The 14,495-nt window shown below is 37.0% G+C and overlaps 1 protein-coding gene across 5 annotated transcripts in view; it reads left to right on the top strand.

Moving 5' to 3' along the window:
• NF1 (neurofibromin 1) overlaps positions 1-14,495 on the top strand; it is a 243,002-nt gene that overhangs the window by 112,784 nt on the left and 115,723 nt on the right. For all 5 annotated transcript variants that reach the window (XR_003002089.1, XM_024736655.1, XM_024736668.1 and 2 more), the window contains exons 19-28: positions 23-96; positions 324-407; positions 6,710-7,150; positions 7,551-7,690; positions 7,953-8,075; positions 8,549-8,632; positions 9,376-9,492; positions 10,629-10,810; positions 10,930-11,141; positions 14,266-14,427. Coding sequence is in view for 4 of the 5 variants with exons in the window: in XM_024736655.1 (XP_024592423.1) it covers positions 23-96; positions 324-407; positions 6,710-7,150; positions 7,551-7,690; positions 7,953-8,075; positions 8,549-8,632; positions 9,376-9,492; positions 10,629-10,810; positions 10,930-11,141; positions 14,266-14,427 (1,619 nt within the window). In the remaining variant the exon portion in view is untranslated. The remainder of the gene's footprint in view (positions 1-22; positions 97-323; positions 408-6,709; positions 7,151-7,550; positions 7,691-7,952; positions 8,076-8,548; positions 8,633-9,375; positions 9,493-10,628; positions 10,811-10,929; positions 11,142-14,265; positions 14,428-14,495) is intronic.

Raw genomic sequence — 14,495 nt, 5'->3', positions numbered from 1 at the left:
ATTTGTTGTTGTCTTTGCTTAGGAAGAGCAGCCCTTCAGAAAAGAGTGATGGCATTACTACGGCGAATTGAGCATCCCACCGCAGGAAACACTGAGGTATGCCCTTGGCAACAGACACATCCCTCTCAGGCCCCCACCCTCAATTTTAGAAGCCTGGTGTTATGCATATGTGACCAGGAATAGCTTCTGAAGCAAGTCTAAAATATGTGCATATTACAAGTAGGATATTATAATATGCACCAGGTTTGAGACCTGCCTATTACTGATTGATTTTTAGCTCTAGGTTTAAAGTTGCTTTCAAGTGGTAATTGCCTTCTTTTCAGGCTTGGGAAGATACACATGCAAAGTGGGAACAAGCTACAAAACTAATCCTCAACTACCCAAAAGCCAAAATGGAGGATGGCCAGGTGAGTTTGTGAAGTTGATTTTGTCTATTGATTGATCTCCTAAACATATGTACTTTACTTCATCTTTTGTGAGTGACCTTTTAGTATAATAAGTATGTAGATGTCTTCAGACTGATATTTAGTTGTGGTTCATCTAAACCTGCACTAATATGGTAGCCACTAGTCAAATTAAAGTTTGATTTAAAATTAAAAGCAATTAAAATTCAGTTTCTCTGTCATACAATAGCCACATGTGGAAGTTGACTACTCTGTTGGACAGCATAGATATTAAATGTTTCCATCATTGCAGAAATATTGGACAGCTCTGAGCTAGAGATGATTTATGGTAGGACCATTTCTTTCCCCTCTTTTCTTTCTTTCTCCGTCAGAGTATTTCACAGAATTTTCAGGAAAGGAGCAACAAAGGTAGAGAAAAATAAATTAAAATTGAAACAATACATTTTACTATCTTATTAGGTATTCTAATTAAGGGATCTGGTGGCCAGAAGACTGAACCATAGGTTAAATGAAGTTTTGAAATTTGGGCATTTCATTCATCAACTGTTATCATCTGTTACCCTGGACATTTACAATTGATATTTCTGTATGTTTGATTTGTAATGGCCATATTGTTCTCATTATTAGGTGTTTTAGAAAAACTCATTAGTCTCCCATTGTTTTTTTCTTGTCATGCTTTTTATTTTTTTTTTTTTTTTTTTTTTGCGGTACGTGGGCCTCTCACTGTTGCGGCCTCTCCCGCTGCATAGCACAGGCTCCGGACACGCAGGCTCAGCGGCCATGGCTCACGGGCCCAGCCGCTCCATGGCACGTGGGATCTTCCCAGACCGGGGCACGAACCCGTGTCCCCTGCATCGGCAGGCGGACTCTCAACCACTGCGCCACCAGGGAAGCCCTTGTCATGCTTTTTAGAACAAGAAAACAAGTTACGTTTTTGTGAAGCAAAAATCTGTACCTAATATCATTATTGGGAGAGGGACACGTGGCTTTAAAATGAAAGCTTTTTTTTTTTTGGTAGCTGTTTTGTTGAGATACAATTCACATACCATAAAATTCACCTGTTTAAAATGTGTGATTCAGTGGTTTTTAGTATATGCAGAGTTGTGCAGTCACCACCACAATTTAATAAAAACCCACACCCATTAGTTTTCATTCCCCCGCACCTCTGCCGCCAGCCCTCAGCCCTAGGCAACCACTAAGCTACTTTCTGTGTGAGTAGACTTGCCAATTCTGGACATTTCATATAAATGGAATCATGCAACATGTGGTCTTTAGTGACTGGTTTCTTTCACTTCGCATAATGTTTGCAAGGTTCATTCATGTAAATCAAAGCTTTTTAAAAGAAATTTGATATCCTGTGTTGATTATATTAGTCTATGATAAAAATATTTTAGTGGCTCTTTAAAAATGTATATGATAATCTTAAGTTTGGATTTTTTTACTTAAAAAATTTTTTTTTGCATCTTTGCATAGTTTTTTTAAATCTAAGTATACATTCAAAAATATGTGTAAATCAAAGTGACAGTGCAAAATATTAGGAGGTGAACATACCTGTGCAACCAGCACCCACATCAAGAAAGAAATCATTACCAGCATCCCAGAAGCTTTCATTGTGCCCCTTCCAGTCACTGATGACCAAGAGTAACCATTGTCCTGATTGAACGCAATCATTTTCTTGTTGTTAAACTTATATAAACAGAGCAATAGAAGTATACTCTAGTATCTGGCTTCTTTCACTCAACATAATGTTTGTGAGATTCAGCCACACTATTTCGTGCAGTTGTAGTTTATTATTATTGCAATATATTATTTTGTTTAACAGTGCTCAGTTTTTCTTTTCTATTCTTTTTTGGCATTGGATAGTTATACACCAACTAGTTACTTTGAATAGTGCTGCTCTGAACATTCTTGAACGTGTCTTTTGCTGACCATATAGGTGTATTTCTGTAAGGTCCACACTTAACAGTGGAATTGCTGGGTCACAGGGTATGCAGATGCACATATGGGGAATATAAATGGATATAATCACGTTGAAAAACTGTTGGACAGTTTCACAAAAACTTGTAAAAGATAACTAACATTTGAAAGTGAACAGGCATAATATCTGTGGAAATGACCACATATCATCCAGCCCCATGGAAAGCATTCCTTTTAAAGAGTATATACAAAATGAGACAACTGATCCACTAACAGGGGTCTGTTATTAGTGGTTTCTTATACCTGCACGAACAAGCAATTTTTCTTTTGGGATTGTTCAAATTATAACCCTTTAAAGACCAAAAGTAGGAAATAAAATATTGTACATACTTTTTCTAATTCAACTAGATAAATATTTTGAAGCACTTAAATATTCAATAAAATTAGACATTTATATCAGGCCTGGGCAGAGCTACTCTGACAATATATGATATGATATGATGTAATATAATATATTCAGTTAATAACTGAATTCTCTATGTCAGAGAATGGGACAACATTATCAAAACAGTATAAGACAGGGGAAACCTGAAATTGTACCAGTGGAACAGAACTGAAAATCAAGAAACTTGTGGTAATCATTTGAGCCCCGAAGAAGTATATAAATATATAGCAGAATTCAAACTAGACAAGAAACACCAATCTAATTCTTTATGCACTATAAAAGTCAAGACACAAAAGATTCCCCAGATGAAAGGACAGTGTCATAATCAAAATGTTTATGTTGCAGCTTCAGTTTAATGTCACGTCACTTATTTAGCTTCTTTTATATTTACTGTGACACAGTTTAAGAACATTTAACTGTAATTTGAAACCAGAGTAATCACCACTATGTTCCCAGAGTCAAGAAGAGAATAAGTATTACTATTACTCCTTTGTTTCTGTTGGAGATGATCTAATCAAGAAAAGTGCCGAAAAGTACTGATAAAAGCAAGACAGTGATAAAATATTGGGTTGGCCAAAAAGTTCGTTGGGTTTTAAGGACATTTTTCATTTTCACCAAGAACTTTATTGAACAACATATTCATTAACCGAACGAACTTTTTGACCAACCCAATATGAACCCTGTAAGGGAAGTCTTTAAACCTAATATGAAAACCACAATTACTAAAAAATAGGTTGATAATGGTATGTTAAATGCTATGAATTCACCACACCTAGTTGATAAGAATACGCAAAATGAACTTTGACTACTGCATAAAAATTTTTTTAATTCCTATTTACCTGTTGTTTCCTATTTTCGAGGCAACCTTCAATAAATCTCATTCAGATCTATCTGTAAACCAACATACTAAGGAACGGAGAAGTTTCTCTGCTTCATTTATTAATCCTTCAGAAAGATTAACTGTATCATCATCTTGGACTGTATCCCACAACAAGGTGTTTCCTTTCTTGCAAACAATATCCAAATTAATGTCTTCCACAGAATTACTGTTGAATTGATGTTTATGAATTATAGGTTCTTGATTAAGATGTTCATGGTAAATAGATGCTACTTTGGCAAGGTGTTGTTAGAGATGAGATGGTAGCTCTGCCTGTGAAATGAATCTGAACTAGCTCCTCTTCACACCCAGATTCTTCACTATCAAAATCAGCCATATTTTTCTCTGATTTTGCACTGACCTGGGAGCTACGGCAACTGACATCATCTGTACTTAGCTTATCATCAGCCATATGCCCATCATGGTAGTGATGATGATGTGGTGGTGGTGGTAGTGATGCTGAATTTAGCGATGCTAAATTGCCGACAAGCAAATAATTCATTTCCAGTCGTCTCCCCAGGAAGTCCCCAGTGCGTGTAATACTGCAAGATTCCTGAGATGCTTCTGCTATATGAGCAGCATTCACTTCCTCTGAAATATGTTCTGGGTCTTCAGCGTGTGAACAGGCATCCAGCATTTGTATTTGATTATCTACTGATGGCATCGGCTCAGGGTTAGAAAACAGGTCCTTTCCTGTTCCATTGCTTGCTGATGGGCCTTGGGAATCCTCTGAGCAGATGCCTGCTTGACTTTCTAACTTTCTGTTCCAAAGATCCGTACCACAACTACTTTCAAGAGGATTATGACCATGATCTGCATCTTCTTGAAGGGCTTCAAATCAGCAGCGTCTTCTGACTGTCCCTCGTTACCAGAGCACTCAGCTGACTGGCTTGCATTAGTAGAATTCACCTCATTGCTAGATCCATTACTGTTGCTTCCAGGACCACTGCTTCCGTCTTCACCACTGTTGGCAGTTTTGTCAGAATTTCATTGCTTGGATTTCTTTGTGTCTGAAAGTTGCTCTTGCATCTGTTTCGTTCTGTGTGTAAGTTGCTCATCCATTTCAATATCACTGCCTCCATTCTGATGAGTTTCACTGTTACTGCTGCTGTGAGGACTAACTGCAGGTGACGAAGGTGATGGAGCTGGTCTTCTGAGCTCTTCTTCCTCTTTCTTATTTTCAGTGGGAAGATTAATAAAGATGCCAAATAACTGTTTAGGTAGCTGAGCCTTAGCTGCTAATACATTATTCCATAATGCGTTAATTAACATCAATGCCAAGTATAATGTCTGTTCAGTACGAACACTTGGCTGAAGAGCTGAAACCAGATTAAGAAGATATCTAAGTGGTACTGGATCCAAATTCTTGATGAATAAAGGAAATAAATCATGCATATACCAACTACAGTGTTTTCAGCTGTGTTGCAGTCCAAATGTAGTCAATATGCCAAGTACTCAGTCATCCTGCTGCTGCTAAAAAAAATTCAGTCACTTGACAGTGTTTGATAATCTCAGTATGAAATTCAGTCCATATATTTGCTCTACCACATTGTTGCTTATAAGCCAGTCTGCAAGTTCTTTTGCGATGGACTTTCTATGTTTGATGCTAGTGACTCATTATTGCATATATCGTTGAAGGTGTGAAGTTGATTCATTATTTGACTGAGCCCAGTCAACCTCTTAGTCAAAATAGATCACGTAAAGGGCTTCCCTGGTGGCGCAGTGGTTGAGAGTCCACCTGCCGATGCAGGGGACACGGGTTCGTGCCCCAGTCCGGGAAGATCCCACATGCCGCGGAGCGGCTGGGCCCGTGAGCCATGGCCGCTGAGCCTGCGCGTCCAGAGCCTGTGCTCCGCAACGGGAGAGGCCACAACAGTGAGGGGCCCGCATACCACAAAAAAAACAAAGCATAGCGTTGTATTCAATGGTTCTTTCACTGTGCTACACATTAAGTCATCCATATTGTGAGCCCCGCTCGGTCTTAACTCCTGATCAGGGAACTTGCATAAATACCTGATAATGTAGGTCCTAAAAGAGATAATGTGCTACATGACAGCAGAGCTATGTAGCCATATTCTAATACTAGATACAACTGTAGTAAATCCATGTGCTGTAAGAAATGGCAAAGTTTTAAGAGTCCCATATTCAAAGCAGTCATTCATGAGAGGTCATTTTCCCCATAAAACAGACATACCTAATGAAACAAATGCAGTGGCACTTCTGCATCATCCATGTCACAGATTGTCCCTAATAATTTGCTTTCTTAGGTTGATATATCCTCTATAGTAAGGTGAGTATTATGCTTGCAAGCAGTTGGGAAATTGAATCTGAAAATTTTTTGCTACACATAGTAAGTTTTTCTTTCTCATCTCTATTCCATAAACAAAAAGGACCAGAACTCCTGGAAGATTCCTCCTCTGTCACGTTACAAATTCTTGTAGAGTATTATTTTTTTCTATTGATTTTTAAATTTTTCTGTACTCCTTCATTACACTCCTTTCTATGTTCAGTGGTTCTTCCACTTGGTTACTCTCATCTTGCCATGTGGGAATCTATAAGATCTTCTGCAAGAGCTTATGGAAAAATCCGAATGAACTTTTTGGCTAACCCAATATGTTAATAGTAGTACAGTGTTTACAAAGCTGATCCCAGAGCACTTGAACTTCAGCAATCACTAAGTTATTAAGTGCACACACTACTTGGTTAAAAATCTCCAAATGCTTATATTCCTTGAAGCAGCACAGATATGGCCTCTGTGTCCAGGAATTGATATAAGCAAATGTTTTGAAAGTATGTTCCTTCCTGAACTGCAGTCCATCACCACCTTCTGTATCTGATACTGGATATACGTGTATCACTACCTTCAATTCTGTAACTTAAGACTCATCCATCCTCAAGCAGTAGGGTACCTTGATGTGACTAGAAATTACAGAGTGAAGACTTGGATTTTTTAAATGTAAAAAATGTTCTTTTGTCATGGAAGAAATGTTGGATAAAAAGTAATTTGTCAAATCTCTCAACCAATTGAGGTTGAATTCATGCTTTCCATAAAAATTTTGTGTTTAGGCTGCTGAAAGCCTTCACAAGACCATCGTTAAGAGGCGAATGTCTCATGTGAGTGGAGGAGGATCCATAGATTTGTCTGACACAGACTCCCTACAAGAATGGATCAACATGACTGGCTTCCTTTGTGCCCTTGGGGGAGTATGCCTGCAGCAGAGAAGCAATTCTGGCCTGGCAACCTATAGCCCACCCATGGGCCCAGTCAGTGAACGCAAGGGTTCCATGATTTCAGTGATGTCCTCAGAGGGAAACGCAGATACACCTGTCAGCAAATTTATGGATCGATTGCTATCCTTAATGGTCTGTAACCATGAGAAAGTGGGACTTCAGATACGGACCAATGTTAAGGATCTGGTGGGTCTAGAATTGAGTCCTGCTCTTTATCCAATGCTCTTTAACAAACTGAAGAATACCATCAGCAAGTTTTTTGACTCCCAAGGGCAGGTAAAGTGTTCTCTGTTTTATTTTTCACCCTTCCCTGTGAATAGAGTGACTCATTTGAAATAATGAAGCCTTTTCCTTTTAGATTATTTAATTTCGATACTGGCATGAACTTTCACTTACAATTTTAAAAAAATAGGTGAAAACATTGCAAAAAGAAGAATCGTCTAATGTAGGAGTCAATTTGCTTTTTAGGGACTCTAGTGCATGGGCGTGCCTGGGGTTAACAATGTCTTGGGTATGGATATGAGTGTCTGTGTATCTATGTGCACATTTGGATATGTGCCCGTGGTTGAATTTCTGCATGTGTATGACAGTTAGATCAGGCAGCTTTATCTCTCTGTGGTCTGTCTGCTGTGCATTGATTCCCAAATCAATTCCCAATGTTTTGTTCTTCGTATAGGTTTTATTGACTGACACCAATACTCAGTTTGTGGAGCAAACCATAGCTATAATGAAGAACTTACTAGATAATCATACTGAAGGCAGCTCTGAACATCTGGGGCAAGCTAGCATTGAAACAATGATGTTAAATCTGGTCAGGTAAGCATTCTACTGAAGTGTAGCAGACGCATTGGTATCGGTAGTTAGTAGTGAAATAATTTGCTATCCTTTTCTCTGTTGCACCCAAATTAGGGTGTAATAATAAGGTAATTAGAAGTTATATATGTTCTCATATAAACAAAATGAAAATCTTATAGTTCTTATGGTTACATTTAATCATTTTACTTAGAGATGAAAGCATTTAGAAAATCTTCTCTTTTGTTTATATCGGATCTTTTTTTTTTAATGCTTCTGTGTCTAGATATGTTCGTGTGCTTGGGAATATGGTCCATGCAATTCAAATAAAAACGAAACTGTGTCAGTTAGTGGAGGTAATGATGGCAAGGAGAGACGACCTCTCATTTTGTCAAGAGATGAAATTTAGGTGAGTTCTCAAAAGAGCAAAGTTAAGTCTTGTAAATCTTATTATGTTAAGTGAAGTACAGAAAAATAATGTGCACCTGGTTATCATGGGAAGTGGGGAAGGTGAAAAAGGAGCATTTTATGTGTGTGTGGTTTTTTTTCTCTTCATATCTTTTCAAATTTCCCAAACCTTTGTGCCCATGACAGTGCTCCCTTTTTCTAAAATTACACTACACTTGAGGCCAAGAATTTGATTCTGTATCCAAATGGATACATAGCTAAGGGCTGATGTGGTGGATCGGTACCCAGGTTGCTCATGTTTGCGCCCTTCTCACTGTTAGATTTGTAATAGCAGTATCTCTCTTATGAAATTGTCATGTTGCTTGGGTGATTTGGAAAATTACTTGAACTATTAAAAATTCTTATATGACTAAAAGTGTATGTGTGGCTTTAAAAAAGCTGTGTCCTCTTTTCTTTTTCTCTGCCATTCTATAGGAATAAGATGGTAGAATACCTGACAGATTGGGTTATGGGAACATCAAACCAAGCAGCAGATGATGATGTAAAATGTCTTACAAGGTAAAAAAAAAAAAAAAAAGACCTTTAACTAAGTATCAGCAGGTTTACTCTAGGTGTTACTACTACTTCATTTTAGTTTGTATACATATATTTTATGTGTATTGAAATTGTTTTTTGGGATATCAAGCTTTTGCATTTGAATTATATAAAGATACTAATCTTTATTATTTCTTTTTCTTTTTAACTAAAAGACTTTCAGTAAAAAATGTGAGAGAGTGTTATGTTTGGAAAGCTTGGGTTGTCTGTTTAGGGAGGATAGTCTACAGTTGGAAAATAAGGTATATAAAGCCTTAGATTGTTTTTAATTTTTGATTAGATAAAGATATTATTTGAGGAACTTAGTCGTTTTGAGTCTTTCTAAAATGTAATTGCTTAAGTTTGCTCTAATGATAAACACTTACTGCAATGTATCAGAAATATTTAAACATTATGTATTACACAAAAACCATTCACATATATTTCTTTGGCCAGCCTTGGTTCCATAGTTTGTGCTTTTAATTTAAGGTAGTCATTTTGCCAAGATTACTTTGTAGAAAGTTATTATCACCCTCTCCCCAACTTGAAATGTCTTGGCATTCTGGGCTCTGCATATTAACTCACATTATTTAGGTTTTCATAGTAATTTGTTTAATGAAATAGGTAGTTATTAAAGTTTGTATCTGTTAGGAAGAAGTTTATTTGAGGGGAAGGTGGAGTGGAAGAACCTGAAAGATTTGTGGTCTTTAAACTTTTTTTTTCTTCAGAGATTTGGACCAGGCAAGCATGGAAGCAGTAGTTTCACTCCTGGCTGGTCTTCCGCTGCAGCCTGAGGAAGGAGATGGTGTGGAATTGATGGAAGCCAAATCACAGTTATTTCTTAAGTAAATTTCAGTCACCAAAAATACAAAGCAAAAAACAAAGGCCCACACACAACAAAACAAAGTATAACCAAAGTAGCAAATGATTATATTTAGAAAATGGACCTCAGTTGCTTTGTTATTATGGCCATCAGCCGCTGTCTCACAAAATATAACATGTGCTTGAAGCAATATTATCCATGATAGGGCTTGTATAGGAAGCCCTATACCAGAGCCACTCATGTGATGCACATGTGTTTTGTGGTTTATTTTCTTTTTACTTTCTACTGAACACTCTGTATTTTTTCACACACACACACACACACACACACACACTGTATTTTATTTTTACAAGAGATAAATAAACTGACACCAAGCATTGTAAATGGATGACCACAACAAAAGCAACAATGATTGCAATGACCAAACATGAAACACACTCATACTATGTCATAATATTGACATTCAGTCCAGTAATCCAGTGTTTTGTGGTTTTTAAAGAAAACAATTTGATTGGTGAATTTAAAAAGTTTTATTTATTTATTTTTGGCTGCATTGGGTCTTCGTTGCTAGGCGTGGGCTTTTTCTCGTTGCGGCGAGTGGGGGCTTCTCTTGTTGCGGAGCACGGGCTCTGGGAGTGCAGGCTTCAATAGTTGTGGCACGCGGGCTCAGTAGTTGTGGCGCACAGGCTTACTTGCTCTGCGGTATGTGGGATCTTCCCGGACCAGGGCTCGAACCTGTGTCCCCTGCATTGGCAGGCGGATTCTTAACCACAGCGCCACCAGGGAAGTCCGATTGGTGAATTTTTATTGGTAGTAAAACCCAGATCACCTCCTTAAGTCATTTAAAATGTCATTGTCTAAACTGTTTGGACCACTAATTTTTATATTCTAAACATTAAAAGTGATGCATTTCCCAGGAAACACTGCATGTATTTGGTGTTTATATTATGAAATATGTACTGAGCTTTGTCAGGATAAAATCATATTCAACACAAAACACTTCATAATGAGCCATGCTGGCTGATTACCCCAAGACTGGAGAGAAGCAGATACCCAGAGCCACTCGTGTGATGCACATGTGATGGTTTCAGAATGTCTGATTCGTTATCTGGTTGATGTGGCCTTCACTGGGTAAGGGTCAGTCTTTTTATTTCACAGGTATTTCACATTGTTTATGAACCTTTTGAACGACTGTAGTGAAGTTGAAGATGAAAATGCACAAACAGGTGGCAGGAAACGTGGCATGTCTCGGAGGCTGGCATCACTGAGGCACTGTACAGTCCTGGCAATGTCAAACTTACTCAATGCTAACGTGGACAGTGGCCTCATGCACTCCATAGGTGAGATAAAATGAAAGCTTCATTTAGAAATGTAAAACCTAGAGAACTGGCATGTAAGACAAGTGGAATTACTTCAGAAAGACCATGTTAGTAAATTTGCATCTGTCTGTCTATATCAGGTTTAGGTTATCACAAAGATCTTCAGACAAGAGCTACATTTATGGAAGTTCTGACAAAAATCCTTCAACAAGGCACAGAATTTGACACACTTGCAGAAACGGTGTTGGCAGATCGTTTTGAGAGACTGGTAGAGTTGGTCACAATGATGGGTGATCAAGGAGAGCTCCCAATAGCTATGGCCCTGGCCAATGTGGTCCCTTGTTCTCAGTGGGTAAGTTCATTGAATAAGAGGAGAAGAACAGTGCCTGGCACATAGCAGAAGCTTCAAAATTCATTCATTCAATGAATTTTTTTTAAATTGAAGTATAGTTGATTTACAGTGTTTCAGGTGTACAGCAAAGTGATTGAGTCATATATATATATTCTTTTTCAGATTCTTTTCCATTATAGGTTATTACAAGATACTGGATATAGTTCCCTGTGCTATACAGTAGGTCCTTGTTTATTTTCTATATAGTAGTGTGTATCAATGAATTGAATTAATTGCTAAAACTTTTAGAGCTGGAAGAAACTTCAGATATTATTTGAGTGATTTTCAGCTGTGGAAAGTGGTTGGCTCTTCTAGCCCTCACTAGATTTCTTAAATATGAGGATCTTATTTCACATATCTAAAGTAAAACTCAAACTCCTTACCTGACCCACTGAAAAATTCCATTTGAACACTCATCAAAAGAAAATTAAAACCCCTGATCTGGTCTGGTGTATTCATATATTAAATGAGATAATTAGGGTTAAATCTCATATTTAGTTGTTAGTAATGCTAGAACTAGAATTCAAGGCTTATGCCTGTTTACTATTGATATACCTCTAGTTCACAACTCTTTTTCTGTAATGCGTTATGCAATTTTTTAAAAATTTAACCACTCTTATTTGCATTTGAAATTGTGACATTGCTTGTTTTAAATACAGAAGACATAATATGGCTATTTGGCATCTGTTAATAAAAAATTTCCTAGAACCATATCATTTTTGGTAACATATGCTAAACATTTGAGAAAGCTTGTCCCTTTCCATGTTAAAAAGCTGTTTAGTTTATACTGTACTGAAAATGATTTCATTTCATTTCATTTTAGTAAATTATATCTAATTTATAATTATATCTATAATTGTATCTAATTATATGTAATCTGTTGTTGCCTGTAGATGTGTTTCTGCTTAAAAGCTGTAGGATCTTATTCTTCATACTTACAATGAAACTCAAACTCTTTACCCTGGTCTACAAGGCTCTACCCAGCCTGGGCCCTGCCTCATCTCTGACATCATCTTATGCCATTTTCCTTCTTGTTCACCAGACTGAAACCACACTGGCCATCAAACATGTTAGGCTTATTTCTACCCTTGGGCACCCTTGCTTCTGCTGCTGCCTAGAATACTTATTCCCTGGTCTCTTGTTATTCAAGTTTCAAGTCAGATATCACTTTCCTAGTGAGGTCTTTTCTGGCCATCCAATCAAAACCACACTCACAGTCATTTTATTCCATTCCTTGTTATATTTTCTTTGCAGCAGTTATTTACTATGTGAAATTATCTTGTTTATTTGATTGCTTGGTCTCCTTCCACCACAATGTGAGTTACATGAGAGCAGACTATGTCTATGTTGTTTACTGCTGTAGTTCCAGGTCTTGAAGTACAACCTGGCATATAACAATGACTCAGTAAGTAATTGTTTAATGAATGAAGATGGAATCCTGCTTGTAGCTAGTGAGTTAGAAAAAGGAAATTGTTGAAATCCTCTTGAAGCCTAACATTAGTTCACAGATCTTCATATATTCTGAAAATGGAATTCTGAATTACCTTTTAGCACCTACCTATAATTAGCGCCAAAAATTATCAGTAATTTTTTCAATAAAATAGAATTAGTTAAGTCCAAGAGGCTTTAATCATTTTGTTTTCTTTCAGTAAATCATTTCTTATGTGTTTTATACTAAATGACTTTTTTTTACAGAAGGACTTTTATATTAGGCCAGATCTATTTGAACTGTATCGAAACAAAATACAAGATAACTTTAAAAATTTTAGTTCTATTTTGTAAATTTAAATTCTGGTGCTTATATGAAAATTCAACTACCATTTATAAAGCCAGACACTTTTAAAAAATGCAAAAATACAAAACAACACTACTCTTCACAGATTTTTGTTGTTGTTGTTTTGGAAAATATAATTATTTTTACCAAAACTATTGTTTATGCTAACATGTTATGGATTTATGATGTTATTTTTATTATGTTATTCTTAAATTAAAATACTATAATAAATAAATAAATTCTGGTGCTTAAAGTTTTCAGAATTTTGCAGGGGAGGGATTAGAGTGGAAAAAACTAGCACAGCAGTCTAAAAATAGTTTTATTTTGTAAGTGAATTATCTCTCGTAATTACACTTGGCTTTAAAATGGAGGATAGAATTTTTATATCTAGTCAATTATGTATTATGTAACTGTAGGAAGTATAGCAGCGTATTGGATCGTATTTGGCTTCAGCTATCTGTGGTTAGGATTGTTAAATTTTTTCCTTTATTCGAATAACAGATTATAAAAATCCTGGGACCGGATAAGAATTAGAGGAGCTACAGGCCATGATCCTGGCTTTGTTGTCACTGATTGAAGTTTGGGCCATCTTATTATGGCTACCCCTGTTCTCTCTAAATCTCTTCCCAACATGTATGGTTAAACAGTGATTTACTATCACGTTCATTTTTCTTGAGTGTACCAAAAGATACTTTACTGTGGGGAATTACGAGGCTTATCGTTTAGGACCTAGATGGGAATTAGCCACCCATCCCCACTTTGTATGTAAATCTGGCTAATCTTTTGGTTCTGAATGCACAGCCTAGGTCTTTTTCCTGACTTGCTGCAAATCCTGTAGTTTTTCCATTTTTGTTGTTTCTTGCCTAGCCGTGTTCAGCGTTCACTGAGTTTCCCTGACCATATAAGAAGAGAGTAGAGCTCTGTGGTCACCGAAGTCTTATTTGCCCTCATTGATTTTCTAAGAAAATGATCTGTGCATATCAAATTCTTTGCCATCATCTTCTATTTCTGTTTTCTTTCATTTTGTCATAGGATTTGAACTGAATCCTGGATTTTTTTTGTCTTCTGGTAAAGCCTTGGCCTCTCTTTACCTTTTATCATTTAATCCTTAGAGTTAGCAGCTACTGTAGGTGTATAGAAATAGTCATCTGTCATAGACAGATATACACAGATAAATCCCAGGGGAAAACTTAATCATTCACCATATACCTCAGTTCAGCAGGTGGTTGTCAGCTTTGAATTTGCCTTTCAGTTTCCTGCTTAAGGAAAAATGGAACTGTTTACACTGACACGATTTTATTTTGTTCTCAGGATGAACTAGCTCGAGTTCTAGTGACTCTATTTGACTCTCGGCATTTACTCTACCAACTGCTCTGGAACATGTTTTCTAAGGAAGTAGAATTGGCAGACTCCATGCAGACTCTTTTCCGAGGCAACAGCTTGGCCAGTAAAATAATGACCTTCTGTTTCAAGGTTTGTATCCATTTATCTTTTTTTTTTTTTTGGTGTGGAGATATGCCAAACAGTGATTATGTACAGAG

Source organism: Neophocaena asiaeorientalis, unplaced genomic scaffold (assembly GCF_003031525.2).
Source record: "Neophocaena asiaeorientalis asiaeorientalis breed wild unplaced genomic scaffold, Neophocaena_asiaeorientalis_V1.1 scaffold129, whole genome shotgun sequence".
In the NCBI taxonomy this organism is placed as follows: Eukaryota; Metazoa; Chordata; class Mammalia; order Artiodactyla; family Phocoenidae; genus Neophocaena; species Neophocaena asiaeorientalis.
This window is presented reverse-complemented; position numbering and strand designations above follow the sequence as displayed.